The sequence below is a fragment of the Diachasmimorpha longicaudata genome, chromosome 17, assembly GCF_034640455.1.
Source record: "Diachasmimorpha longicaudata isolate KC_UGA_2023 chromosome 17, iyDiaLong2, whole genome shotgun sequence".
Lineage (NCBI taxonomy): Eukaryota > Metazoa > Arthropoda > Insecta > Hymenoptera > Braconidae > Diachasmimorpha > Diachasmimorpha longicaudata.
Window position 1 is genome coordinate 3,167,040 of NC_087241.1, and position 27,080 is coordinate 3,194,119.

At 38.7% G+C, this 27,080-nt stretch overlaps 7 protein-coding genes across 10 annotated transcripts; 5 read left to right on the forward strand and 2 right to left on the reverse strand.

The window, feature by feature from the left end:
• Positions 1-426: 426 nt before the first annotated feature.
• On the forward strand, positions 427-2,977 carry LOC135170572 (aurora kinase B-like). Its single transcript, XM_064136536.1, has 3 exons — positions 427-615; positions 1,239-2,310; positions 2,456-2,977. The coding sequence occupies exons 2-3, from the start codon at positions 1,258-1,260 to the stop codon at positions 2,552-2,554; spliced, it is 1,152 nt and encodes a 383-aa protein (XP_063992606.1). The 5' UTR covers positions 427-615; positions 1,239-1,257; the 3' UTR covers positions 2,555-2,977.
• A 740-nt stretch (positions 2,978-3,717) lies between these two features.
• LOC135170573 (isocitrate dehydrogenase [NAD] subunit beta, mitochondrial) lies at positions 3,718-6,215 on the forward strand. The gene is made up of 6 exons (XM_064136537.1): positions 3,718-3,878; positions 4,011-4,073; positions 4,170-4,379; positions 4,732-5,123; positions 5,352-5,541; positions 5,625-6,215. The coding sequence occupies exons 1-6, from the start codon at positions 3,837-3,839 to the stop codon at positions 5,853-5,855; spliced, it is 1,128 nt and encodes a 375-aa protein (XP_063992607.1). The 5' UTR covers positions 3,718-3,836; the 3' UTR covers positions 5,856-6,215.
• Positions 6,216-6,568: 353 nt separating this feature from the next.
• LOC135170580 (vesicle transport protein SEC20) lies at positions 6,569-9,809 on the forward strand. 2 transcript variants are annotated; one of them, XR_010300398.1, is made up of 5 exons: positions 6,569-6,914; positions 7,193-7,607; positions 7,829-8,018; positions 8,619-8,845; positions 9,071-9,809. XR_010300398.1 is itself a non-coding variant. In XM_064136548.1 (4 exons), the coding sequence occupies exons 1-3, from the start codon at positions 6,834-6,836 to the stop codon at positions 8,014-8,016; spliced, it is 684 nt and encodes a 227-aa protein (XP_063992618.1). In that variant the 5' UTR covers positions 6,571-6,833; the 3' UTR covers positions 8,017-8,018; positions 9,071-9,809. The 2 variants fall into 2 exon arrangements, 1 of the variants encoding a protein (XP_063992618.1); XM_064136548.1 differs by lacking the exon at positions 8,619-8,845 and having other exon boundaries at positions 6,571-6,914.
• Positions 9,810-9,908: 99 nt separating this feature from the next.
• On the reverse strand, positions 9,909-15,837 carry Vps15 (Vacuolar protein sorting 15). 2 transcript variants are annotated; one of them, XM_064136516.1, is made up of 5 exons: positions 15,432-15,837; positions 15,073-15,253; positions 14,852-14,995; positions 14,497-14,651; positions 9,909-14,349 (listed from the first exon to the last, which is right to left on the reverse strand). In XM_064136516.1, the coding sequence occupies exons 1-5, from the start codon at positions 15,521-15,523 to the stop codon at positions 10,674-10,676; spliced, it is 4,248 nt and encodes a 1,415-aa protein (XP_063992586.1). In that variant the 5' UTR covers positions 15,524-15,837; the 3' UTR covers positions 9,909-10,673. The 2 variants fall into 2 exon arrangements, with proteins under 2 accessions (XP_063992586.1, XP_063992587.1); XM_064136517.1 differs by lacking the exon at positions 15,432-15,837 and having other exon boundaries at positions 15,069-15,210.
• A 126-nt stretch (positions 15,838-15,963) lies between these two features.
• On the forward strand, positions 15,964-18,546 carry LOC135170567 (CDK5 regulatory subunit-associated protein 3). The gene is made up of 8 exons (XM_064136528.1): positions 15,964-16,095; positions 16,171-16,345; positions 16,418-16,656; positions 16,728-17,096; positions 17,189-17,473; positions 17,595-17,806; positions 18,011-18,182; positions 18,317-18,546. Exons 1-8 carry the CDS (start codon positions 16,090-16,092, stop codon positions 18,386-18,388), a joined length of 1,530 nt encoding a protein of 509 aa, XP_063992598.1. The 5' UTR covers positions 15,964-16,089; the 3' UTR covers positions 18,389-18,546.
• On the reverse strand, positions 18,440-24,177 carry LOC135170579 (uncharacterized). Of its 2 annotated transcripts, XM_064136546.1 has the most exons (6): positions 23,045-24,177; positions 22,565-22,774; positions 20,308-20,425; positions 19,432-19,596; positions 18,917-19,061; positions 18,440-18,745 (listed from the first exon to the last, which is right to left on the reverse strand). In XM_064136546.1, exons 2-6 carry the CDS (start codon positions 22,698-22,700, stop codon positions 18,587-18,589), a joined length of 723 nt encoding a protein of 240 aa, XP_063992616.1. In that variant the 5' UTR covers positions 22,701-22,774; positions 23,045-24,177; the 3' UTR covers positions 18,440-18,586. The 2 variants fall into 2 exon arrangements, with proteins under 2 accessions (XP_063992616.1, XP_063992617.1); XM_064136547.1 differs by lacking the exon at positions 23,045-24,177 and having other exon boundaries at positions 18,952-19,061; positions 22,565-23,033.
• Positions 24,178-24,196: 19 nt separating this feature from the next.
• On the forward strand, positions 24,197-27,020 carry LOC135170570 (odorant receptor 43a-like). The gene is made up of 3 exons (XM_064136534.1): positions 24,197-24,358; positions 25,264-25,972; positions 26,386-27,020. Exons 1-3 carry the CDS (start codon positions 24,197-24,199, stop codon positions 26,724-26,726), a joined length of 1,212 nt encoding a protein of 403 aa, XP_063992604.1. The 3' UTR covers positions 26,727-27,020.
• The last annotated feature ends 60 nt before the right edge of the window (positions 27,021-27,080 follow it).

Consider the following 27,080-nt stretch of genomic DNA (forward strand, 5'->3'; position numbering starts at 1 on the left):
GGGAATAGATAGTAATATCTATTCTTCCTTGAAATTACAGAATATTTCCACACGAATAATTAATACAATTATCACCACTCATAATTAACTATTAAATATTCTTGCATCGAAAAATTGGAGAAGTCCTCGTCCACAATGCACATAAATAAAAATTACGATTAAAGTCTGATGATTCCCACTCGGGAGGCGGAAATGATAATTGTCAAGAACATTTTGTCATGTGACATTTACATGTCTAATTCAAATGTGTGGTAAATTACCCGGTCCCCGAAAGGACCAACTGACGCCATCTCATGAATAAATTGCTATTCAATCATTACAACAGGCGGTAATGCTCGGCCCCTACATTGCCGACTTCCCACTCCAGTCCACACCAGACGTCCGTTACGACTGATATTTTGAATTTGTTCGTTGTCATCAGTTATATACGGTTATGCATACGTGAAACACTTTTTTAAAGAGCGTAATGTCGTTTACAACATAAAATACTTAAAAAAAACGACTTGCAAATCCGAGATAACGAGGATTCCATCAATGAGCGACGTTCGTCCCCAATTCCATAACATCATCGTGTCTAAATAGTGGTTGACAAAACTACTTACTGCAGTCTAATAGGTAATATACAAAATTGAATAATATTTGCATGATTATGGTGTTAATTATCAATTATTTAATTTAGAAGTGAGCTTACAATCGTTCGATAATTTGGAGAAAATTTATTTCATCGTCACAATATACTAGTTAGAGGGGAATGAAGAGTTAACCTCACATAATCTTTTCTCTGACTTCACGAATAATCCTCTGACCATCGGGATTAATATTCTGTAAATATCTGCAAAATAAACGAAAAATAGACTAACAATTCTTCAAAAAAAAAAAAAAATCAGTAGTGAAGTGGTAAAGGGCGATAAGTCACTTCTGACTATTGATCAGTTTCTGATAAATATCTCAAAATCTAAGGAGGATACAAAAATTTTCATCATAACCTTTTCTATGAAGCGAATTGAGTTCTACAATAAATGTCTTATCACAAATTACGTTATCTCCCTCAGATTCCGAGATATTGCGCAAAAACTCCAGTCAAATGTATCAACTTATCTCATTTTACCACTTCATAGCTGAAATCTTGTAAATTAGGGGCCGGAGGGGGGAGGGGGTTGTAATACGTTCTGGGAATCAACGGCCTAATGAAGATAACCTCATAATTGTAATTAATTTTAATGTTATTAAATTCACAGAGAGATCCCTGCCTTGATCATGCTGAAAGGAAAGGGAACCAATTTCCCTTTGCAGTCACTACCGATTCACACAGACACTGAATTGCAGACAAAAATGTCAAAGCATTTGAGAATAGCAAAAACAAATGCACCTGAGTCAAAAGATTACGTCCATTCGATTAAGGATAAAGAGAATACACAATACGTCGGCAGTGAGCCGAGTAAGAAGACTGATCAGATGAATGGGGCGGTACCGTTGTCAAACACTGACATATCCCAGGCCTGTCCTGACTCCCAGATGACTGGAACATCTCGGCGTGAGGGACCACAATGTGAAAATAAAAATACTTCGGAAAAATCGTCCAGTGATGAGGGAAAGAAGTGGGTTTTATCTGACTTTGAAATTGGAAAACCATTGGGAAGAGGAAAATTTGGAAATGTTTATTTATCGAGGGAGAAGAAGTCGAAATTTATTGTGGCTATGAAAGTACTTTTCAAAAATCAAATTGAAGAGGCCAATGTGCAGCATCAAGTACGAAGAGAAATTGAAATTCAAACGCACTTGAGGCACCCTAATATTTTAAGAATGTACGGTTACTTTCATGACGCGAAACGAGTCTATTTGATCCTGGAGTATGCGCCTAAAGGAGAGCTCTACAAGGCTTTGAAAGCTGCACCCAATGGTCGTTTCGATGAATCTCGAACAGCGACCTACATGTATCAACTAGCTGATGCTCTGAAGTACTGTCACAGCAAGAAGGTCATCCATCGTGACATCAAGCCAGAAAATTTATTACTGGGCTTACGAGGTGAACTGAAAATAGCAGATTTCGGTTGGTCAGTTCACGCACCCTCATCACGACGAGACACTCTCTGTGGAACCCTAGATTATTTACCCCCAGAAATGGTCTCCGGACAGTCTCACGATCATACTGTTGATTTATGGGGTGTCGGTGTACTTTGCTACGAATGTTTAACTGGGAAACCTCCATTTATGGCAGAACGGTATGATGATACGTACAAGAGAATTATGAGGGCCCAATATACATTTCCAAATTGGGTCAGTGCTGGTGCACGAGCTCTAATTTCAGCGGTGAGTACTTGACTTCACACTGATTAGTGTACAGTTGGAGATCTTAGAGATCCTAGATGACAATAAACCTTCAGAATTGTGAAAAAAAAACAATTTCACTTCTATAAAATATTCATAAATTTAATTATAATGTTTTTATTTTCAGTTACTGGTCGTTAATTCTGAGAATCGCCTGTCGTTGGACGGTATAATGAGCCACTCCTGGGTCCTAGAGAATCGACAAACTGAACTGAATCAACAATAAATATCATCAATCATCAGGGATCAACCTAGTTGTTCTTTCAAATACGTAAAATTATTTTAGGGAACGGAATTGGATGATGGGTTGTCTAGGACATACCTTTATATTCTATATGATTATGTTAGTTTTTAAATTTATAGTGCTGGTGTTTAGGTCATCACGCACCGAAAAAATAGCCCTTCTAAACCCTTCGATAGAGGATCTGCCGATGACGAAAAACTTTCCTTAAATTGTTCATTGTTTACCTGCCCACAATCATATTAATCCGAAAAATTGAGCCTGCATTCATCTGGTGTAAATATGCATGCATTAACATATCGTGCCGTCGTTTTTTATTTTTCTACACAATTTTATAACTTCATAGTAATATGTAATTCTGTCAAGTCAATTATATATTTTAATCAATACACATGAATTGAAGACTTCTCTCACTTTATTATTCACAAAATGAATTATTAAAAATGCGTAAAATTTATTTTTCAATGTGTTTCCCATCCTATCGAAAAATTGGTTACTTCATAATTAATGGGTGGACAGATGTATTTATTTTAAAGCCAGACAATCAACCCCGCGACCGCGATATCCACTGGCGTCTCTCACTGAGTGTAGCATACAGAGGTCATTACTTATATGGAATTTTTAATTATTTATTTACAAATAAATCAGGAATTAACCCAACACTTTGCCCTCAGTTCAAACGGGTGCAAACCGAGTACAAACGATCCCTTAAGCTCATTGTGGAGAAAATAATTATCTGTTGGCTATCTACATACCGGAATAAGACGGGAGTAAGTCAGAAGTGAACAACAGTTTTCTAACCCAGAAACATAAATTATTTGCAAATGCTGGATGCCAGACTCATATCTCAGTAATTTTTATATGTTTCCTAACTTCAAAACATTCGTTCTCCAATAAAACTAGTATTTTTAAGCTTTTAAATTAATTTTTATTGACAATATTGAAATGTTAATTGAAAACAACTCCAGTCGAAGTGTTTTTATTTAAATAAACTTATGTTTGGCATTGATTTTGGATTTTCATCGGTGAAATAAAAACTTTCGAGAAGAGAGTGGTGAGCTTTTTGTCGTTTAATACTCCCTTCAATTTAAAAATCAAGACTCGACGAGAGCTTCCGATAAAACCCGAACATTTCAGTGATTGTTGCGACATCAACTGTGTCGTGAACGTTCCTCGAGGCAACTGCTCAGTGCTCATCTTCAGGGGGGGGCCATTTCTCTCCCAATTCTAAAAAAAAGTGTAAATTGAACCGAGCCCAATCAGTATAATGGCACTGCTAATGAGAAATGCCTGCAGGGCCCTAAATCAGGTGAGAATCTCCAATAAATTTCCCCCATAAACTTCCCTAGTTTCCTAGTATTGACTGTGAAAAATCCACATGTGCTGTTGAAGCTCCTGTTTTGGATGAAAGTATTTATGCAATGTTATTTCTCTCCGACAGACAGCCCAGAAAGGTGTAGTGAGAAATTTGAGCGCATCAGCAGTTCTTCACCAGCCAGAGACTGTAAGGCCCTTGGACAACCTCGAGGGTTTCCATCGAGCAGTTGTATTATGTCACATTCCACTGATTCTATTTATTCAATAATGCCATTGACTGCAGGTTGTCGAGCAAGAGGGCAAGACCAAATGTACCCTCATCCCTGGAGATGGTGTTGGACCGGAGCTCGTTGTTTCCGTCCAACAAGTGTTCAAAGCTGCCAGTGTTCCGGTTGAATTCGAGCCTTATTTCTTGTCCGAAGTTAATCCAACGTTGAGTGCACCACTCGAACAAGTTTCCAACAGTATTGCGAGAAATCGTGTTTGCCTTAAGGTACGATATCCCATTTATTTATTGATCGAGAAGTTAAAAATATTCGGTAAAAGTCAAAACGTCCACCAGATAAATTTCAATTCTTTCTTGAAGCACTTGCAGTTCACCACGACTTGCAACATTTGTCAAATACTATCGACATCTTCATAATCGTAATTAAAAGTTTGATGACATTTGTAAGGAATTTAATCGTAGAAATCCTCGAAAGTAATTCTTCCTTATTTTCTATGATTTTTTTCAAATTAAATTTTTCAAAGACAACTAGACTAATTCTAACGTCCAACAATTGTCAAGGGAATTGACTTGTTGTTTTGACAATTCATTATTCTCCAATATTTCTCTCCACGTCCAGGGTATTTTGGCCACTCCAGATCACTCCCACACTGGAGAGCTCGAGACATTGAACATGAAACTTCGAAAAAGTCTGGATCTGTACTCGAACGTGGTGCACGTTAAGTCATTACCTGGTGTTAAATCTCGTCATTCTAACGTCGATTGTGTCATCATCCGTGAACAGACGGAGGGGGAGTACTCAGCACTTGAACACGAGTCTGTGCCTGGTGTCGTCGAGTGCCTGAAAATTGTGACTGCTACGAAATCACAGCGAATTGCTAAATTTGCGTTTGATTATGCTGTCAGGAATAATCGGAAGAAGGTCACCTGTGTGCATAAAGCTAATATCATGAAGTTGGGAGATGGACTCTTCCTGAAATCCTGTCAAGAAATTGCAAAACTTTATCCCAGGTGATGATCAGAATTTTATTGGGACAAAATTGTTCTTTATTTATTTTTTAATACGACAACGGAATAGTTTACAATTTTTTACGTGAGAAATTGCTTGATGAGTCAGTTAATTGATTTTTTCATTCATTAAAAGCTTCTTTCTTTAATGATTGAATATTTTCAATGAAAAATGTAATATTCGTACAAAATATCAGGAAGTTTTAATTAATTTTGGTTTCGTAATTTCAGAATTCATTTCGAAACGATGATTGTTGACAATTGCACCATGCAAATCGTATCTAATCCTCATCAGTTTGATGTCATGGTCACCCCTAATTTATACGGAAATATTGTTGATAACATTGCTTCGGGTCTAGTCGGTGGTGCTGGAGTTGTAGCTGGAGCAAGTTACAGTGCTGAATGCGTTGTGTTCGAGCCCGTAAGAAATTATTAATTTTAACCCATCAAATATATTTTTTAATTCAGACAATTGACATTGAAATGATCTCTTCAATTATCCAGGGTGCGAGGCACACATACTCCGAAGCTGTGGGAAAGAACGTGGCCAACCCAACAGCCATGATCCTTTGTGGTGTTAAACTTCTAAACCACATAAACATGAAACGTTATGCTGGCCAAATTCGCGATGCACTGAATCGTGTCCTCAACGATGGAAAGATTCTCACCAAAGATTTGGGTGGCCAGAGCTCCACAAGTGAATTTACCAACGCTGTCATCCATTGTCTCCGTTAAAGAGCTCCTCGTGTGCATCATCTTTTCAGAAAGAGAAAAAAAAAAGAAATAAACGTAGGACAATCGTGATTATTTAAATAGCTTGTTTTTTCCGAAATCAGCGTCGACATTTAATCGCTTCGACGTTTGGAGGGATGAGGGTGGAAAAGTGAACAGTCAGTCTTCACCAGAGTTTCATTTTTCCTGTCATTTCCATGTCTATTTATTGAGATGATAATCTCTTGACTTCATTTATGTAACGGAGGCTCACGACTTCGATGGTCTTGTATTGTAATAATTGAATGTACTCCTCGATATACAATATTCTGTTGTGTAGATAGTTATCATTGGAAGTAAAGACAATGTGTTACGTTAATTGGATTAATTAGTTATCACCTCATTTTTTAATGAATTTTCTGGTACGAAAAAATCAGTGAATTCTTTGGAAAGATTCTAGACACATTATTTCTGCAGAATTTCACGTTTTTCTACTTTCATTTCATTTTGGAGTTTTTCTGACAAAATTTCGTAGTTATGCAATGAAAATTCTTGTAATGTGATCTTAAATCAATTAATCAAAAATGGCGGCCATAATCCAAACATGGCGGCGTTGGCTGACAGCTCCATAGCAAAGGGCGACCGTTCATGGAACTACTATCGCCCCAGGAATGGATAAGGTCTAAATGGGATAACTCGACCACATTTTCGATGCTGGTAGCCCTCCGTAGGGAATTATCCGAAGCTTAGGACCATATAAATCTATCTATAGTAGAATGAGGGAGGAGATTATTGCCCCTAAATTATAAATTATGCATTGAATTTCATTCCAGTCCACACATTTCGTATTGTACAGTCCCCATCTAAAAAAAATAAAATGAATACGTGGCTCATACAGCAAAAGTCACCATATGCAGTGCCAGACTTGTTGGGAGACAGTACCGGACGATGTAGTTGAAGTATCCCTTTCATTTAAATAAATAATAAATAAAGGACGTGAAAATGGATACAGCAGACCCTGCCATTGCCCTTATTCGTCATGAAATTGTCAAAAATCATCTGGAAGTGGCTGCCTCAATACAAGTAATTATAAAATTGTTTTACAGTCACTTGTCAGTCACCTAACCTCAATGCATTGAGATCATTTCCTCAATCTAGTTGAATTTTTAATGAAATTCCTAAATATTTCCTGTTGATCAAACAATGATGAATGTATTGACCGTAATTTTGCAGAGTTCTCCTTATTTGTGCTTTTTTGTCTATCAAAAAGTGATTCATTCAATCAGAGAGTCATTACAAAAATTATAATGAATAAAGACTGATCTGATCGAAAACCCACTGAACATCCCTGAATTTTCCAGGACATTCAACAATGTACAGGACCCCTAGAGCTTCTGAACGAATTGAACGCAGAAGGCAGATCACGAATAGCAAAATTACGATGTAGCATTGACAGTTTATCAACACTAGCAGAGACTGAAATAAATGCTAAACGGAAGGCCGAATTATTATTAGAAGTTGATAACAGAAAAAGTCAATTATCGATGGCACTGGCAGCATTCAAGAAGGCCACGATCGTTGGTGCCTGCGTCATTGATAAAATGGCCAAGGAGGAGTTGTTATCAACGTCAGAGGAGCAAGAGATGCTGCTGAGAAAGAGACGAGATCGACAGGGCTTCGCTGATACTGCTAACAAGGCTACCGATAGACTTTTAAGTATTTCGCGAACACTTGCAGAGACCAATCAGCGGAGTGCAGATACCCTTGACACTCTCCGTTAGTATAACAATTATCGACAAGTAGATCTCACGTGGCATTACGCACAAAGACATTTTAGGAGGGAAAAAGGAAGGTTTACTGGATTTCTATTGAAAATTCAACTATTTTTTGGTGAAAACTCGACATAGAAATCAGTCAACTTGTCTCGTTTTACTTCGCTACTGAATTATTCTGTGGTTTTTCGTCCAGATATTCATTTTTATTTTTTTTCGTTCCAGTAACATCGTCAGATAAAGTTACCGGTACGAGAGAAGAATTGGAACACCAACAGCAAGCAATAGTTCAGTCAGGAAAGCTCTTGGGGAAGTATGGGAGACGAGAAGTGACAGACAAAGCTCTCCTGGCACTGGCATTCGCCTTCTTCCTCGCGTGCGTTTTTTATATCATTCAGAAGAGGATCTGGTAGAGGTGGGCACTCAGATAAATAACATTTCTATTCAAGAAAACGTTTCATTCAATTTTTTTATTTTCTTTTACAATATTTTTTTTGGAAATTAATTAACGTGTACATTAGTTGGATAACAGATAAGCTTCAGTTATATAAAATCCTTAATTATGTACAAATTATGTACAATTATGGACAAAGAATGAGCTTTAAGTGTATCGACGATGGAATTATTGGGGGAGATTATTGAATAGATTCGGAAGTTTACAGTGGCATGTGATAAGAGCCCTTGGCCTCGGTGATCTCTAATCTAAAACGTTAGTTGATATTCTTCACCCTGACCTAATTTGACTGGTTCGTACTAGTTACTGACCACAATAGGATTTAATTGAGATAGAAAATTCTAGAATTTTCTCTAAAATCGATGGAAAAAGCAATAGTTCGAATTTTTACAAAGACGATGACATCGTCAGTTCGGTAACAAAGGGTAATAGAACAAATATGCAGCTTCATTCATGTCGCGTGCACGTTGAAAAATGTAAATACTCAGAATAACTTGTTTCCATTTGCAATTCATGATTTGTGAATTAATATGCAGGAATAAAATGGATTGTTTTTCCCAGCTATGAAATTTTATTCCGGCTTCAGCATCATTTTCCTCTTCTTTATTCGGCGCTGGCCTTCTGTCCCGCCGACGTGACAGCGACGCTATAAAAGACACAGAGATATGATGCATCTCGGTATTCAGAGTCAGAATTGCCAGGACGACTGATCCAAACGTTTTTTTTTTTTCGAAAATAAAGATCGTGAAAGTTTGTGGAGATATTGGTGCCAAATGAGAGTTTAACATGTACGTATTAACATTGCTCGACTGTGCAGAGAGACATTTATAAACAAAGGGTTTATTTAGGGGAGAGTGGGGCAAAATGGAACGTTCGTTTTCAATAGTCAATAACTCCTGCTTTTGACATAGAAATTTTTTTGTACCTTGTAAACGTACCTTTCAATGCAGTTCATTTTTACTAATGACACCTTCTGATTGTAATTTTCGAATGTCTCTTTTTTTTTCATTCAGTTCGTCAGCAGAATTAAGAATGTCCTGATGGGGATTCCCTGAGAGCCAGATCACTGGATCGCCAACGAAAATATTTATCACATCAACTGATTGATTAATCACCGTGAGAGTGAGGACTGCTGGAGCTAATCTACTCAACTCAATCAATAAAAAAAATTCTGAAAAAATGAAGATCATTATTTTGTTCCTGTTGTTCACCTGTGTCTGGAGTGCTCCATGGCTGGAGGGGATATTCAATCCATATCCAGTGCAACGCAGGGTCGAGCCAAGACGACATCGTCAAGGAAAGAATGGGAAGGAACGGTGGAAAGAGATTTGCAAAACGATAAATCCCAATGGATATGCATTTCCAGGACAAGTGCCATATCCAGCGTCACCACCTTGTACTTATTAACTCTATCTGGACGAATGTCTTCATCACATCTCGCAATAACGAGGATTTCAGCTCACAATTGTGAAGAAAAAACACTCATATTTGTTCAAAAACGAGTTCCGAATATGGAAAATTTAGTGTGTACATATAGCAAGATTTTGTTTACGTTATTTTTATTTGTTATGACGTTCGGGTTATCAGAATGGAAACCCCCTGAGGGGGTTCCCTAAGATCCAAATGACTGGATCGACAAAAATTGTTTTTATTCAAATATGTAATTAATTAATCATTATAAATCGCCGGATGATTATCTAGACTGATTTGTAGGTATCAAAAATACAAATTTCTTACGGAAACATAAGATAATTGATATTTTGAAATTTGAATATAATGTTGGCTATATTTATCTGTGAAATAATTCCCGGTTCACCTGGACGCATCCTCAAAAGACTCCAACAAATCTCATAATTTTAAAATAAATTTTTTATTATAAATAAGAAAAGGACGATGAAAAAAATACTTAAAGCGTTCGTATGTACAGCGATATTATTTTCGGTACGTATATTATATCGTATTTCAGTATCAACAAACACGATCAATGACGTTCTATGATAGAACGCACTTGTTCTGTGCTCGGCAATTACATAAGTTCATTCAACAAAACACACGTTACATGTCGTTCACTCAAACATTGTTTCTAGTGCTCGTTTTGCCATTTTTTCCTTTATACGTATAAAAATAATTTATTTCCTTAAGATATATATTGTCCTTCGACATGAATTTATAAAAGTATAGAGACACTCCGAGAGACAATCGGTTTTATCGAGATAATTCTATCTAAAACAAGTATTAATTTGCCTCATGAAAATACTATTTCTCTAAAATTTAATTCAGTTATGAGAATAGATAAAACAATAAAAACAAAAAACTCTGGACTTAAGACCATTTTCGGTTAAAAAAATATAAATTTTCCCTCCTGATGATGAATAAATGTGACTGGACCTCAGAAATGATTTGATTCGACTCGATTACCGTTAGATAAAGTATTTAGATCTCGATTTAACAGAAATATCTCAATAAAAACAAATTATTCGGCCAGTGAATGGAAAAAATTAACCGAAAAATCTAGTTATTCCAAATCCATCAGAATTTTCCAACGAATTGGCTATATTTTTCCATTAAATTTTTATTAGAGGGCAAGTGCGGCCCTTAAAACCAAAAAGTCTAAAATCACTTCCACACTTGAATCAGTCCATCAGTGCTGCCAGTTAAAATGCAAGTATTGGACATAGCAACAGCCGATATAGTGTCATGATGCCCAGAGATGGGCGCCTCAAGAGGTGGTACAGCCCCTTCCTCAGCTACCCTGACCCTTCCAGCCCTGTCTCCCCCAATAGGCCCTCCACTAGCCAGCACTTCCTGCACGACATTCGTTCCATCAATCAGCCTTTGCTCATAAACCAGTGAATTCGACGTGATAACATCACCAGTAGCCGGTAGTGCTACACGTGATTCATTTGGAGTATTGAGATCCCAAAACCTCAACTTCATATCAGTTCCCCCAGCGAGTAGAAATCCAGACCTGTCAACAGTCCCAGCATACATCGAGCAGACGCTGTGTCCCTCCTGTGAATGACTGAGAGGAGGTGCTCCCGAGGCCCAGAGAACAGTCTGTCTGAATCCAGTCTCAAGATTCCACATGGAGATCTCATTATTCCCCTGCACAGCAGAAATTATCCACGACTGTTCCGTAGGATGAGTGATGACTTTCCTGACTCTTGCCCCAATGGGATGTCTAATACTGCTGATAGGCAATTGGAACCGGAGATCCCAACAGATGTGTACCCCCGAGCTCGTACCAAGTGCCAGCCACTGCTGATGATTATTAACACAAAATGACGTGATAACCCCGTGCTTCAAGTCATTCTCAAGTTTCCAGGCGATTCCTGGACACCTCAGATCCCATCCAACCAGCGATCCATACAGACTAGCATAAATCAGGACAGATTGTGATCCAGAATCGAGGTACTGTAGATCAACAGCACATCCCTCTTCCTGAAGATCCAGCTGTTTGGAATTGATAATCGTCATTTTACTAGAGCTGGGCTCCACCCTGAGAACGAAAACCGAGCCCGACTGACTGGCAGAACTCGCCAGGGACTGTCCCTGCTCACAGACAGCGAGTCCAACAAGAGGTCCTCCCCTGTGCACATAAGTCTGTCTCGATCGATTGGCGATGTTCCTTCCCTCCATTTTACTGGCATCCCAAATTCTCACACAGCCATCAGCAGCAGAACTGGCGAACAATCCTGAATCAGGAATGGAGACAAGACGATTGACAGCAGCCCTGTGCTCGTGGAGATACGCCACTGATACTCCCCGGGGTGTCCATCCACTTGGCAGAAGTCTAGTTCCAGCCTGCCAGGTCATGTTGTCCGCCCAGTGTTGGGCCCTCAATGCAGCTCCATGCTGATCCTGCTTTCTGTACGTCAATTTACGAAGCTCCAGTCTACAGGGGGCACACCTGTACTGGATGTAGGAACGTTCATGAAGGGAGTGATCGTTCATGCTGTTGATGTCAGCTAGACTAGACTGCTGGGGCGATAGATGAATGTCCCCCGAGTGTATTGGACTGGGACTGGAGCCACTGTTACTCATGTCAGTGATCTTGAGGCTCGTTTGATTGGTGTCATTGGCAGCAAACATTGTCCTCCACTCTTGATTCATGGAGTAGTGAGAGCTCTCGGACGATCGTTTATCGAATTTTTTGTACGTCATACCAATGTCGGTCTTGCTATCTGGGTAGAGCACAACAATGTGATGACGAACTGTTTCCTTCATCGTGCTGAGCTCCAATTTACCATCATTTGCTGATTTAATTGCACTCTGCTTTGTGTCACCCGACAATCTGTACTTATTTATCTTTATCAAGTGCTGCTTCATGGCCAGCAACTGATCCTCAACGGTTTCAGTCATCGATTCGGAGTTCAATCTGCGAAATAAATTCCTCAAGGATGTGCTGGTGTCACTGTACTGAGGTACACTTCCTGTTATCGCTTTGGATCTAGCTGCTTTTCTCTCCTCGAAGGCTCGCATCAGCTCGTCAATGTCGCTGTACTTTATCACCGAATCGAAGACCACCCGGGGAATCGGTGTTACCAGCGCCTCCAGCAGCAGCACCTCCTTCTCAATCTGAATCAACGAGTACTTGAGATACGGCTGGATCATTACCTGCACCTTGCACTGTACGTCGACGAGATTGAGGGTTCTGGCTGCTGCTGAGATGAATCCAACAGTTGCATGTCTTATCCACAAATTAGGATGAACCAGGAAGACAACTGTCTCGGACAGCAGCTGATAGAGAGCAGATTTGTGGAGCAAACCCAACTCTGTCAGCGTTGCCATTGCATTTATCGCCTTCTTCGTGACAAACTCCTCGGGATCAGTCAAGCCCTGTTGGAGCAGGGGCATCAGAATGGGACTACTGTGCCAGCCCACATACGCAGCCACACCGACGATACACTCAAAGAACGATCCTCGGAGCTGCTTGTCCTCTTTGTCATTCAGAAACGTTATCACGTGGCTCAGAAGTACGTCGTTTGCTTTCTGTTTGCCGAAGAAAACACATAATTTGTTGATACCATTCTCCATCAACGTCTGCTTAACAAGATTCGAGGAGTCTGTCAGGAGCATTGACACCGACTGCTGCACCATCTCGTGAAGTGTCTGGAGTTCACTGTCATAATTTGGCTTCGGTCCCTCCTTGTTCCCCACATTCGTCAGATGTGCGTTCTCCAGGTATCGCAGGGCAATGTGGGCCAGATGGGCGATGTTCTCAGCATACGCTGCACGCACTATAACAGCCTCGTCCTGGGTTACGTGGGACAAGCCCGGAAGAATGTACTCGGGGAAGATGTTGACATCACTCGGGGGAATTGTCTTCACCAGGTATAGGCATTTTGTCAGGGTGTGAATTGCTGAGACACGTACACGAGGAGCAGGATCGTGAACGAGGTGGAATATGTAAGGGAGAATTCGATCGAGAATTGTTTCGTCGGAGGTGTTCTCCGCAAGCTCCAAGAGAATCTCCAGACTCTGGAGCTTCGACTGGGAGTGGTGAAGGCCTCGGATGCAGGAAGTCACCAACTGAGTGATCAGAATAAGTCCCTCTAATTTTTCTGACGATTTTAGACCGTTCGGGGTGGCCTTGGTATTGTCTGAGGCTTCGTTGCTTGAGGACTCGTTGGGATTCACCTCTGTCGTGGGTTCAGTCTTCTCCAGACTCTGATCACTGTCGTCCTCGATCATCGTGTTCTCCTCGCTGTGGCTGGTTGAACCCTCACGACTCAACTGCACGTCCCCAGGTCTCTTCTGGTCAGAGACTTTCACTGATTCATCGCTCGTGTCTCGTTGCAGTTCTGTTTCCTCTTCAGTCTTCAGGATTATGCTTATGATGTTGCCGATGTCCTTCTTCAGACGGTTGATCTTCTCGTCTGGGGAGAGAATCGGTGCTGCGGAGAATATCAGCATGTAGGATTGGAGGAAGGAGTAGAAGTACTCGGGAAATATCTTTCCTCGCGCTTGGGACAGATATATCTCTGCACTTTTACGATTACTTGGACTTTTCTCCAGCATTGATGCCAGCAATTCACGAATTCCTGGATCCTCAATTTTGTCCAAATGCTTGGTGGCAGAGTACTCGCTGTTTCTGTAGGCCAGCAACTGGGAGAAGTCGAAGGGCGGGTGACCCTCATTGTACAGCTCCGTCAGGGCACAACCCGCTGAGAAAATGTCCATCGTTGGATGCAAATCACCTGTTTTCAACTCGTGCTCGGGGAGGAGGAGGGTACTGCTCAGCTCCGAGGATAGGGTCTTCAGAAAACGTTCTGGGGCGATATAGCATGTTCTGAAAGATAAAATCGTGTCAAGACTTTTCTTTACAAATCTTTTTATGACCTGAACGGAACTGTCTGTTGAACACTTCAAGAGGAAAGGCTAACCTGTTATAGATCAATTGGATAATTTTTATCATATTTTATGTTGGGTGATTTACCTTCTTCTGGATGTGTCGAAGAAGTAAGAGAAATCGGCAGGGTTGTCCTCAGGTAAATACGTAGGTTTGAAGCTCGCAAAGTCGGTCAGCAGAACCCAATTCCAACTGGTGATCATTATATTTTCGAGTTTTATATCTCCGTGGCAGACGCCAAACTGTCAATTCCATTGAACTTATTAATTTTGTCTTTTCAATAAATTTGATGGTATTATTGTTAACTGTACTGGATGATTCAGACCCTGAGAGAGCTTTCAGAAATGAAAGCAAGACTTCCTGATGAATATTACTGATTTATTTGCTTGAGAAAAATTCATAACTAATTTATCTTCAATTAAGACTATCACAAAGTGTCTACCTTGTGTGCTTGATGAAGAGCATAAAGAACTTGAAATGTAATCCATTTTTTCTCGATGGTAGACAAGAAGGGTCTCGTGCTGATCCTGTCATACAGTGAGTATTTAACATATTCTCTCATGATAAATCCAGCTTTGTCAGTGAGCTGTGGAGAAGTAAATTACACCAGTTAATTCACACCTGTCACATTACTGTTAAAGTAGTTGGTAAATAGGTACCAACTATAGTTCGTTGAAAGGGTAAGCAGTTGACAGCAGACGCCAATTTTGATCTTATCTCCTCCAGTTTGTCCTTGTACGTTGACAGCGGTAGTGTTGGATCGTGAATGACGAAGACTTTCACAACGATCAGGCCCTCCTGACTCCTAGCACGTGCCACTTTGAAGAATCTCGTGCTTCCAAGACTTGGAAAAGTGGAAGAGAAAATTAACAAGTCGATAATTACCACATTATTAATGAAATTGAACATACGTCTCAAAAGAACATTAGGAGAAAAATAAATAATAACTGGGAATAAAAAGAGAAATTGTCGAGATTTCACTGCAATAAAGAGTTCTTCCCAAAATAAAAATATTTACTCACTTTATGTCAAACTGGAGATCGCTGTGATCTGTCAAGTAGTGCTCGACAGGAAATATCTGACTAGGAGCGATTCCTACCAAGTGGTTACCCATCTTGGAGCTTCCAACCTGCACGATTGATTCTAGTAAACTGTGATTGTTGAATTTGAGAGGAATAACATTCTTGTCTTGTTTTTTATACGTAACCGATTGAGGTTAGGATGTCAGCTGTTTCCTTCGGTGAAGGGGACACTAGACCCACTCGACAGACGTGTAGGGTCCCTAGATAACTTCAAATAGTAATATTTCCCCAGACAAGTATTTCCATATAATTTATGAACAATTGAATCTGAATGTAGCCTGCTAATTATTTGAGAGGTAATAATTTATTGGAAATAGTCATGTTTTCATACTGAATGGTAATTCATTGAAAAATTGTTTATCAGCTGGTGGTATACTCCTCTGCTGATAACGGTGGAGGCAGCACAGTAGAGCTACTTCAGTGACATCTGATTGTCGACTGGGTAATTTGTGTATTGCGCCATCTCCACGTGATGGAGCACCAGGTTACTAGATTTTCCCTAGAGTTTTGAAGCAGTAAAAAAAGTAAACAGCTGTTGTAACTTCTGGATGTCAACCACCGAAATAATAATTTATTCTCGCAATAAATAATTCTCATCATGGAGGTAACGTTCATTCTAAATAACCCAACATCAGCCTAATCCTCTGGCCTCTGTTCATTATCTTATTTCGTTCATTAGGAACAAAATTTGCCGATTGATATTAACGCTGGGAAATTGTTGGACTGGTTGATAACTCGTCGTCATTGCAATCGTGGCTGGCAATCCAACATCCTGGTGATCAGAGAGAAAATAAATAATGCCATCCAGGACATGCCCGAGCACGAGGGCATCACCAAAATATTGACTGGAACTCGTGAGTTCTGCTGATGATATTCTTTACGTTCGTATGTTAGAATTGGCTACTGTTGACTGTCGTTGATTGCAGACATTAATTATTTCCACTGCCGGTCGATCATTGAAATACTCAAGGAAACCGAAGCTGATACAAAAAATTTGTTCGGACGTTATGGCTCGCAACGGATGAAAGATTGGCAGGAAATTGTTCGATTGTACGAGAAAGATAATCTGTACTTGGCTGAAGCTGCCCAGATGTTGATTAGGAACATCAGTTATGAAGTGCCAAGTTTCAAAAAGCAAATACAAAAGGCTGAGCAAACTGTGCATGTAAGTTTACGAGACGATTACGATAATCTAGAAAAAAAATTAATTCCTCTCAATTTTTTCACTCCTCCAAGGAACTGGATAAAAAGGCTCTGGAGTATAAAAAATCCGAAAACACAGCCAGAACGGAGTTCGCGAATTTATGTAAACAACTGGGGATTCCAGGCAATAGAATCAAGCGAGAATTGATAGGGAAAATCGTCGAGTTGTCAGACATTTACGAGAGAATAGCGAAAAAAGTTGAATCACTGACACCAGTGATTGCATTTTACACGGGATTCGTGGAGTTCACCCTGGGTAGAAGTCGTCCCAATGGTTGTGCGCCCATGATTCAATACGTCATCTCCAAAGGAAATACCACAACTTACGAGTGGATATACGGGGAAGCGCCTCTCTCGGTGGTCGAGCCTCCACTGAACGTAGATTTCGACGATGAGGAGAAAGTAAGACATTTTACCGCACGTTACAGTCTCCTCGGCACTCTTTCCCCTTCCGGAATTGAATTCTGAGGTTTTCTCGTTGATTGTTGTTGCAGATGCCTTTTGGGAGTGACAACATCGTCGACCTGGGCGATTCGAACGAAAATGCGGGAATCGATTTTGGGGACGAAATTAATCTTGAAGGGGGCGACATAGACTGGGGAAATTTGGAGGATGAAGACGGTCATGGGGATGCGGTGGATTTCAATATTTCATTGGAGGAGTCTGGAATCGTTGTAGAAGCGGCTGGACACGAGGGGGGAACTGCTACTGGGAACGAAGCCCTGACGATACTCGATAATCCAAAAACGAGAAGCGATTTTATTGACCAATTGTTGGAGGTAAATTAGTGAAATAATGAATTTTCTTTTTAGTTTGCTAACATTCTCTGAATTTTTAAAAAATATTGGTCAATAATCAGAGGTCGCCTATCTCGTATTTAAATTCTGGATTAAATTCTAGTTGGAGGCGTTCCTCAAGTTACGACTGTACGAATTAAAGAGTGACAATCGTCAGAATCTGCTGACCATGAGCCAAATGCAAGAAGCCTCTCCGGTCCTGCAACTTTCGACTGTAGAGAGCACTCAAAATATGTTGGACAATGTCCAGGTCATTCTATCGGAGATATTAGACAGTCGTGTTCAGCATCTACACTATATCAAGCACTCTGTCAGGTGATTACGATTAACAATTGAAAATTCCCAATTACTTTCTGGACCCAAAGGGAGAACGTTCTTTTAATGTCCTCAGAAAATATAAATTTCAAATTGTTCACGTTTCATTACTTTTTGTCGTTCTAAAATATTTTCGAGCTGTTGTAAGAATAAAATAGAGAATGGAAAAAATAGTAATGATTAATTATCGATAAATGTTGACAGATATGTGGATGTGCTGGCTGGGACCCTGCAACAAAAGCTGGTACTGGCGGATAAAATGATTGCGATGCAAAATTCTGTTAAAGTCAAACAAGAAGACGTGAGGGAGCGGGCGAGTGCTCTTCAAGCTGTACTTAAAGTCGTTGTGCAGAGGACTCGAGAACTGCAGAGTGAAGTGAGTAAAATGCGAAACTAATTAAAAATAATTAGAAATAATTCTTTATGTCGATATTTTAAGATGATGAGTGTTCGAAGGCAATTAAATAACCGAAGAAGAATTCCTGACGAATCTCGATTTTTCTGTTTCAGATCGAAAAGGATATCTCAAAGAAATACAAAAATCGTAAGGTCCATCTGACCGGGGGCATAAGCACTCTATAAGGATCTCCTCAGGATTTGTTGTATAAAAAAAATTGTTGCTGACTAATTAAGCCCGATGGACTTATCGTTCATTTTTTTAATGAGTTTATACATAATATGAACTAGGTAATGGCTATAAATACTTGTAAATAAACATTTTGTTAACATGAATATAAAAACCTCGGAGTGTTGGTGATGTCGGCCCTTTCTTCTAAAGAATCATGAAGATATTCTGGACAAGTCGGAACGGAGAGGATGTGCAGACAGCTTTTGAAGAGGGACAAGGATACCTTCGCAAACATTTTGATAAGGCTCGGTCGCACTCGCACAGGCGCTGGGCGCAGGAGCCAGGACCACCCCAGCTTCCATGGAGGATAGCTGAAATAAATGAATAATTATTTATTACTCAACTAAATTAATTATCCGCCTGTAAACAAAAGGGGGAATGACAAGGATTTTTTGTAGAGCTGTGGGAATAATTAAATTTCCCAATATATTTCGATTCTGGAGGTTCTCACGCCTTCAAGGGGGTTAATTAACAATTAATACCTTATTGTAAGACAGGTAAGTTAGGCAAAACTGACCACAGATTGGTAGATGGCCGCGATAACATTTCCAGTAGTATGGGATAAAATATTCGGAAAAGGTCGGACAACCAGTTGCATCATAGCATCGGTCATGCATCCAGCAGCATCTGGAAATATAATTTGGAAAAATTATGCAACCAGCGTCACTTTCACGAGCGAAATCGCTTTGCTGGAACAAATTGGGGGCACTGTTGCTGTTTATAGGTGGTAAATGATTCGAGAGGTATCTCCGCCCGCAACTCACGTATAATCACTTTCAGGGGGATTCCTTTGTTTCTTTATTTTCCCATTGTGAATATCGAATGATCACTCTCCCACGTTTTCCGTTGGAAAATAATTGAGTGGTGTTGCCTCGCGTGTGGACAATTATTTTAAAAATCCTAGAAAAATGTCTAAATGCTTTAGCGAAAGAATCGCAATTCTTTCGACTTATTTTTTATAAATTTTTCTGAATGGGAGAGGGGTTTTTTTTCTCACCGATCAATTCCGTCGACGGGATATCCAGACCCTAAAAAGCCACAATAACAACCGTATCCTTTGTAAGCTAGAGGATTGCACCCGGTTGCACATACGACCATGTTGTATAAGTGCACAACACTTCGCTTACGTCTTGTTTTCCTTGAGTCAAACCCGTCAGATGATCTGGAAATAATTTACAACTGTTGATTTTTAACGATTCACCAGTGCCCTAATTAAGATTAGTTTATTTTTATTCAATTATTTATTTGGTATCCCAAATAATGGCACAGTGTTTGGCAAATGGCACTGTTGTCAGATATAGTCATCCAATTAAAAAGAAGTTTTTAATTGAGGATTTTATTATTTTTTTTTATAACAAGAATTTATAAATTTAGTCTTGTGTTCCGTCAACTCTCATAACAAATAAAAAAATAAAGACATCCACATAGGCACAGAGGCAGAAACGTTAAATAAAAATTACCCATAAAGTTTCGTAATTTCGAAGTAAAATGTTGTTCAGTCAAGAACTTCCTGATTGACTTTCGTATAATTTATCTCCAATTTTCTGGAAGAGTTCAATTTGATCTGGTAATTTTTCTCTAAATGACACTTACTCCTAAATTACTAGATTCTTCAGGCAATTTTTATTGAACTTCTCTCCGTGAATTATTAATAAATTTACATAAATCAGTCCACATGGAGAGAAATATCTCAGAAAAAATCTGGTACTGGCCCAGAAGAAATTCCAGTACTGAGACTGGAAATTACTTTTAAAACTGAATTTTTCCCAAACTTCTAAAAAGTTTGCCAACAAACCTAAGCAAGTCCATACCTCGTACTGCAATTTTTAAACAAAAATTTCTCTTCATGCATTATTGGACCAAACGAAATCACCTCGAGGAATTCGTTGAGCTATTGTACACAACAGATATTCTAGAAGGAGCTCGCATCGATATGTCCTCTTCACCGTCTCCAAACCCGTCCATCGTCAGATTATGGAGATCTTCATAAGCTGCAAATGACCCAAAAAAAAAGTGAACTTTGGAAATTTGACGGCAGCTGTTCAGTCCAACCGGCTGCACAAATGTCCGTTACTTAAAAAAAAAATTAATCGTGTCTTGTCAAATTGCTCAGGTGTATCCATTTGTAGCGATTCACAGGCAACTTCTGCGTTTGAGCGTGTAATTCAAATTTTTCTGTCAGTGCTACGTGTAGACCCAAATGACTACTGTTTCCGTGATGCACATTGTGACGGTGGCCAATTGTTTACTTATTCTTGTACCGTTCAACGTTAGTTCCCCTGGTTTCCTCTCTTAAACTGTCGTTGCAATTTCAACTGAATCACGATTAATTTGTTGTTCATGTGTTGTATTCAGTTGTCTGCATTCACTCAGTAAATTTCAATTCACAGGGACAAGAAAAATCCACTTATTATTATTATTATTATTATTATTATTATTATTATTATTTTCTATTTGAAAATTTCACCTTTTTACTCCAGAGAATTTTTTTTCGAAATTTTCGTGAAAGTTTTTGTTAGGATTGTTAAGAAATATTTTTTTGCGAATTTTGCTAGACCAGTAGTTCTGCGATGCTCCAAATATAACAATTATTAATGCAATTAGAATTGTGTGGATTTTTTCGAATTATTTAGAGTAAAATATTTAAATCAAAAGCATTGTTTTTTTTTTAATAAATGAGGGATTTTTATGCTGTGTCCTGCCATAATTAAACGTCACTACGATATCTGCAGATGACAGGTACGAGTAGATTATTCAACAATTCATTGTTATTGCGAAAAACTTTGTTGAAACCATTTGTTTTTCTGTATTACGACTGAGATAAAAATTAATGAAAGTGAGAAGCGGTGAGGTCTACTGGCCTGGTATCCACGGAGAATAATAGACGCGCCTTGTTCTAATGAACAAAAAAAATGCGGAAAAATTGTGGAATTATCATTACATAATAATGAAGTGATAAAATTTTTTTTCTACAATTTTTCTTTTTGCAAATTTCAATCTTACAATTTCTTCTTCTTCTTTTTTTAATTTTCTTTGACATTAAAGTCTTTTTTAAAGTTTTCTTTGAGATTAAGTCTCTTAGTTCAATATTGTAACTTGTGAACTAATTAAAAATAGACGTAATAACAATAAGAATGTAAAAAAAAGATAAATTTAATTGTAAACTGGGACGAAAATAAATTCTGATGAAATAGTTTGAACTTTAACATTTTTAGTAACGCTGGTGAAAAATGAATTGAAAAAATACTGTGGATTCTGACATAATTGGTAATTAATTCAGTACGAACGAACCATTCGTATGATAATTAGGATTATGACATGCCATATCGAGCCACAGGATCAGGGAAAATTTTTTCACCTCCATTCCTTTTCTCCTCATTCATATGATTTTAAATTATAATTTTTGTATGCTAATTGCCAACAAATTTAATCTAATTAGGAACGACTTCAATTTCGCAGTAATTAGGGGGAACAGGGTTAGGCGCGTGGCTGAATGTAGCGGTTCGAATAAAAGTAATGAGGGGAGGCGTAACTGTACAAAACTCGTCACGGTCAATGGTACAGGGCTATTATTAAGCAGATTTTGCTTTATGTCGTGTGATAACTATGATCTATTATCGGTATGGAGATAAAAACGTATTTGACCGTAAAATATGACCTTAATTTTTTCTTTTGTTGACAAAAAATTGAGTCAATTTATTTGCAAATTCCTCATTTGGCTGAACATTTAATTTTAAAAAATTGAATTAAAATTATTCAGTGAGATATACGATTTACGATTATTTGTACGATTCATTCCCCTGAGATATTTCCTACAACAAATTCTTCATCTCATTAAAAAAAAAAATACATTAATTAAAAATAAAGAGAATCTTCTGCTGTTGGGAAAAAAAGCAAGTAAATTACTTGGAAGTGAACATGTTTCGCCAAAAATGTAAGTCCTCAATATTCTCCGATTTTTATTTAATTCGATCTAATTTTTTATGACTCCAGATTTGTACAACAATTTGTTTTGAATTTTTTGCAAAATTGGCTGACACGTAAATCAACTTATCTCGTTATCTCCTTTCGCTACTGCGTTAAAGTGTCAAAAAAATCATGAATTAATTTTTTATTTAAAAAATATTTACCATGTATCTGCATGCAGAAAGTTGTCAACACAATCACCACATTTAATTTCAGATAAAGTCTTGATGATCGGTGAGAGTTGCGTTTGGCACTGGTGATTCCACATTGGGATTCCGGAACGGTTTCCTCCTCCTTCATTGATTACACTAATTAACGTGGATATTAACAATCACTCGCTGACGAATATTATCATGATGCGGTGCATTTCGAAACTGTCAACAAAAACATCAGAAGATGTCGATGCAACAATTTCTCGATTTTCCATCATTCCCATTCATATAAATTTTTAATCCGATAATTATTAATCCGATTATTTTTTTTATTCCGAGGAGTACATGCTCGCGTGTTTATTTATTGGGGCTATGTTTTTTCCGCCGTTATTTACCCAACGCCGGCGTGATACATAAACGTCTTTCTCTCATGAGACTTCGTACAAGAATGACTCACTCGAGATAGGCCGTTGTATCCACCTCTTCCCTTACCTAGCAATTTCGTTACACTTCCATCCATTTACCCGGTTCCTGGCATCAACTGGGGCCCATTCTTCTCAAATTCTCGAAACTTTCTTTCTCACTTGTGGATTGTTCTTGCTCGAAACACCAACACTTGAGAAACTCTTTCACCATAATTGCTAAAACTTATTCAAGTCCGTAACTTATTCAAGTGATGATCTTGATTATGCTGATGCAGAAGGTGAAGACAGTTCGTCAGTTGGTTTTCTGCTTGCTTTGCTTCAAACAAGAGGTCTTGTTGCACGCGTTAAGTACCAGGTTAATTACAATCTGGGCCTCTTATTTTTTTGCTTGAGATTATCTCCAGAGGTGAATTTTCGAGGGTCGAACGGACTTTTTTTCGCAATTCAAACCCGTCCTCCCTAGAATTTTAAATAATTTTGAGATTGAGATCTAAAAAAGACACAAATTTTTTCATCAGAATATTTTTTGTGGGACGAATTAAGTACTACAAAAAATGTAATTACAAAAATATCATTAGCTTTCTTAGATTCAGAGATATTTGTAAAAAATCCATGAGGATCGATCACGAAAATTAAACTATTTCAATTATAAATAAATAAAATTACCAGTAATTTCGAATATTATCGGATTTAATCCGACAGTTGATAAATGAGAAAACTAATGAATAATTGGCATCTACTTAATCGCCAGATGTCCAAGAAATTCTGCCGATTGCTGATTAGGACGATCCGCGGATTAATGAACCAATGAGTTATAATAATGCGAAAAAACTTTAATAAAAATGAATGTCCTCGTCTCCGAAATAAAGCTACACTCGCACGTCCTCGACGACGGATCATAAGATAATGTTTCGCCGGAGCTTCATCGATCGCTCCTTCAGTACACAAAAGCTTCCCATGAATATTAGATGACAGCGTTTATCTATAGTTCCGAAGAAGCGCGAAATTTCCTCCGAAAGAAAAAAAAAATATGACGAAACTTATCATTAATTCACAATCCAAATGTTTGGAACGAAAAAACAAACATGCGACGGAAAATTGCAGGTGCGATATTTATTTTGAATAATTTATATGTCGATGAGCGCTATTTTTTGCATGTTTGCATTTCCCCGATGCATTTGGCACTTGGAAGGGGAGATTCAGTGAATATTTGGACATTATGACGATGGATCTGGGGAAGGAGACGCCTGTTCCGTGGAACGATGACACTAAATATGCACTTGGACTGTACAGACGGTATCTTACTTTGCTGGGAATATGGCCGTTGGAACGGAACAGAGTGTTACCGACGTTGCGGCTGATGTTCTTCATCTTGATACAAGTATGAAACAGAGAAAAAAAAAAGAAATTACTGTAACATCTGACAATTGTCAGATTAATGTGTTGTGTCTCGGTGGTTTGGGGATAATTACCGCAGCGTTTAGTAGTTGGGAAAAAATTCCAGCGGCACTGGAAACTTTACTGGTGTGAACATGAATTTTTCGGCGAACTTGTGTGAGTTTCGGGGAGAACCGAAATTTTACGTCAACGACATTAGACATTTTTACAAGCGCAGGGGGAGAAATGGTTCACTAAAAATTGGGGGAAAGTTCGGTAATTTCCGAGGGGAAATAAGAGTTTAATTATTTTCCTCTGAATTTCCTTGAGTTCCGTAATTTTTACTGATTATTTTTTTCATCCCAATTTCAACCGATCAAATGGTGGGATTTTTTCGTCACGAGGTACAAGTAAACGGTTTAACTTCGGATATTTTTCGAATATTTCCCGGTTTGTTGATAAGCAATAAAAATATCCGATAAACAATTTGTACGCGTTTCAAACCCCTAAACTGTCATTAGAAAAAATCAAGTTCAAAGACTTTACCTCGACGTGAGCAGATTTGGAGGAGAAACCTTGGACGTTATTGATCAACAAATTAAAAAAAATGTTACTAATAATACGGTGAAGACAAAAGTCACACATTTAATTGATTAAAATTCGAATGAAAAAAATAATCCAGCCAAATACCCCTCGACCTTCAAAATTAATCGGACATTTCCCTCCAGTTTCCCTGCGTACCACCCATTGGGATAACTTTCGCAGAAAAACCCTCGCCCTTCGCTCGGGATTTTTCACCTGCAAATCTCATCCCTCTCGTTACTGCAACAAAACTCTCCAAAAATCTCCGATAATTTTGAAGGTCATGCGGTATTACTGAACCCTCCTGAACATTGTCTCTCCATCCAGATGTCCCTCAACATCACCTACATCACCAACCTCATGACAACCGGTTACTGCGGCCGAATTCTCGATCTCGTCGAGATCATCACAATCCTCTCCTTGAGCAACATATCTGTCCTCAAGTTGTTGGTGCCCTGGAGGTACTCCAGCAAAATGCATTTCGTCCTCAATTCCATGGTCGAGGATTGGGCGAAGGTTTACAACCGCAGGTCCCACGATACGATGATGAAATACGCCTACAAAGGGAGGACCGTCTGTGTTCTCCAACTGTTCATCACAGCATTTTTGATTCTCCGAAATATTCTCCACAAATTACCTGCCACAGTGGCAATAACGTCCGGGAATGTGACCGCACTCTCGAGGATTGTGCCCTACGGTCCGGCGTGTTGGGTGTCACCTACGATGTCTGTGCACTACTACAACGCTTACTACTCATTAATCTGCATTCACTGGCTTTCGGCGTCTCTCGCATACATCGGCACTGACATATACCTTTTCGGCCTGGGAATGCACATGTGCGGACAGTTCGAGCTCCTGGCCGGCGACCTCGAGACTATCAGCGGTGACGAGAGTGTTGAAGAGCAGCACCAGAAAATTTCCAAGTTCATACGACGGCATAATCATCTGCTGAATGTTGCTGAGTCCATTGAAGAGGTTTTCAATATTCCAGTCCTGGTGGAAGTCATCAACAACACTGTCATCATCAGCATCTCCGGTAATGAGAGTTTGATTTTGGTTTGATATTGGTCATGTTCCTTAAGTACTCATTACAATCGTAATGGTTGTAATCGTCCTTAAGTTAATTACGAACGGGGAGAATTTTTTCTGAATTTTTTAACACTCATTTTATTAAAAAAGTTCAGCAAAAATTAATGTGGGTTCGTTCGTCGATTACGAAATTGACTGGGAAATTTTATGGGAAAATATCGTCATTATTGACAATCGTCATTATTGACAGACGATTCAGACAAATATGACGGAATGTTCAGAAAAAATCCTGTGAAGATTTCGTATGATTTTTCGAAAGAAAAAATTTCTTCAAATTTTTATGCAAATTCGGTCGTAAATTTTTTTAATTTTTATCAAAAATATCAGCGGTATTTTTAAATCAGCATTCGATTCTTTCAGGGATTATCTTACTGTGGGCCTACAAACTCCGGAGTCGTGCAATGGCGATACCGAAACTCATAAGAATTTATCTTTTCTACGTGGAGATATTTATGGTCAGCTACGTTGGGCAAGCGCTGTCAGAGCAGACTGAAAAGCTCCAGGAAGCTGTCTACAACATACCCTGGTATAAAATTCCAACGCACCACATGAAAGCAATAATTATTATCATGATGCGGGTTAAATATCCGTTTCAATTGACAGCGGGAAAAATTGCTGACATGAACTACGAGACATATAAAAATGTTATAAAATCGACCTTCTCATATTTCTCGGTTTTCCGACTTGTGCTGGAACAATGAACGCTATTGCACATAAGTGCTCCATCTTAGACGAGATGATAAGAAAATGGTGGAGAGATGGTGAGCTCGCAGGATATTCGCTGAAAATCTGCGAAAATTCAGTGATTTCGAATTATTCGTCATTTTCTTTTTGTCTTTGCACATCTAAAGAACTTGATACTTACAGCAACGATATTGGTTGGAAATAATGGAGTCAGATGTGTGTTAATCACTATTTCACAGCAATTGTGAAAATTTTCATTTCACTGATTACAACAGCAGTAGATTTAATTGAAATGCTCTGGTAATTTGGGGTATGCAACAAATATATAAACATTTTTAGCAATGTATTTTCGAATTTACTTATTGAAACTC

Coding starts and splice junctions, on each gene's coding strand:
- Vps15 (XM_064136516.1), bottom strand. CDS start 15,523: ATGGGTAACCACTTGGTAGGAATCGCTCCTAGTCAGATATTTCCTGTC. Junction 15,254..15,431: donor GATCTCCAGTTTGACATAAA/GTGAGTAAATAT, acceptor CACTTTTCCAAG/TCTTGGAAGCACGAGATTCT. Junction 14,652..14,851: donor CTCTTCATCAAGCACACAAG/GTAGACACTTTG, acceptor TGGAATTGACAG/TTTGGCGTCTGCCACGGAGA.
- LOC135170572 (XM_064136536.1), top strand. CDS start 1,258: ATGCTGAAAGGAAAGGGAACCAATTTCCCTTTGCAGTCACTACCGATT. Junction 2,311..2,455: donor CACGAGCTCTAATTTCAGCG/GTGAGTACTTGA, acceptor TTTTATTTTCAG/TTACTGGTCGTTAATTCTGA.
- LOC135170580 (XM_064136548.1), top strand. CDS start 6,834: ATGGATACAGCAGACCCTGCCATTGCCCTTATTCGTCATGAAATTGTC. Junction 6,915..7,192: donor AAGTGGCTGCCTCAATACAA/GTAATTATAAAA, acceptor TGAATTTTCCAG/GACATTCAACAATGTACAGG. Junction 7,608..7,828: donor AGATACCCTTGACACTCTCC/GTTAGTATAACA, acceptor TTTTCGTTCCAG/TAACATCGTCAGATAAAGTT.
- LOC135170570 (XM_064136534.1), top strand. CDS start 24,197: ATGACGATGGATCTGGGGAAGGAGACGCCTGTTCCGTGGAACGATGAC. Junction 24,359..25,263: donor TGTTCTTCATCTTGATACAA/GTATGAAACAGA, acceptor CTCTCCATCCAG/ATGTCCCTCAACATCACCTA. Junction 25,973..26,385: donor TGTCATCATCAGCATCTCCG/GTAATGAGAGTT, acceptor CGATTCTTTCAG/GGATTATCTTACTGTGGGCC.
- LOC135170573 (XM_064136537.1), top strand. CDS start 3,837: ATGGCACTGCTAATGAGAAATGCCTGCAGGGCCCTAAATCAG. Junction 4,074..4,169: donor TTCTTCACCAGCCAGAGACT/GTAAGGCCCTTG, acceptor CATTGACTGCAG/GTTGTCGAGCAAGAGGGCAA. Junction 4,380..4,731: donor GAAATCGTGTTTGCCTTAAG/GTACGATATCCC, acceptor CTCCACGTCCAG/GGTATTTTGGCCACTCCAGA.
- LOC135170579 (XM_064136546.1), bottom strand. CDS start 22,700: ATGAAGGAGGAGGAAACCGTTCCGGAATCCCAATGTGGAATCACCAGT. Junction 19,597..20,307: donor AGCTCAACGAATTCCTCGAG/GTGATTTCGTTT, acceptor AATTATTTCCAG/ATCATCTGACGGGTTTGACT. Junction 19,062..19,431: donor CCCGTCGACGGAATTGATCG/GTGAGAAAAAAA, acceptor TTATATTTCCAG/ATGCTGCTGGATGCATGACC.
- LOC135170567 (XM_064136528.1), top strand. Junction 16,657..16,727: donor AGGCTGAGCAAACTGTGCAT/GTAAGTTTACGA, acceptor CACTCCTCCAAG/GAACTGGATAAAAAGGCTCT. Junction 17,474..17,594: donor TTATTGACCAATTGTTGGAG/GTAAATTAGTGA, acceptor ATTAAATTCTAG/TTGGAGGCGTTCCTCAAGTT.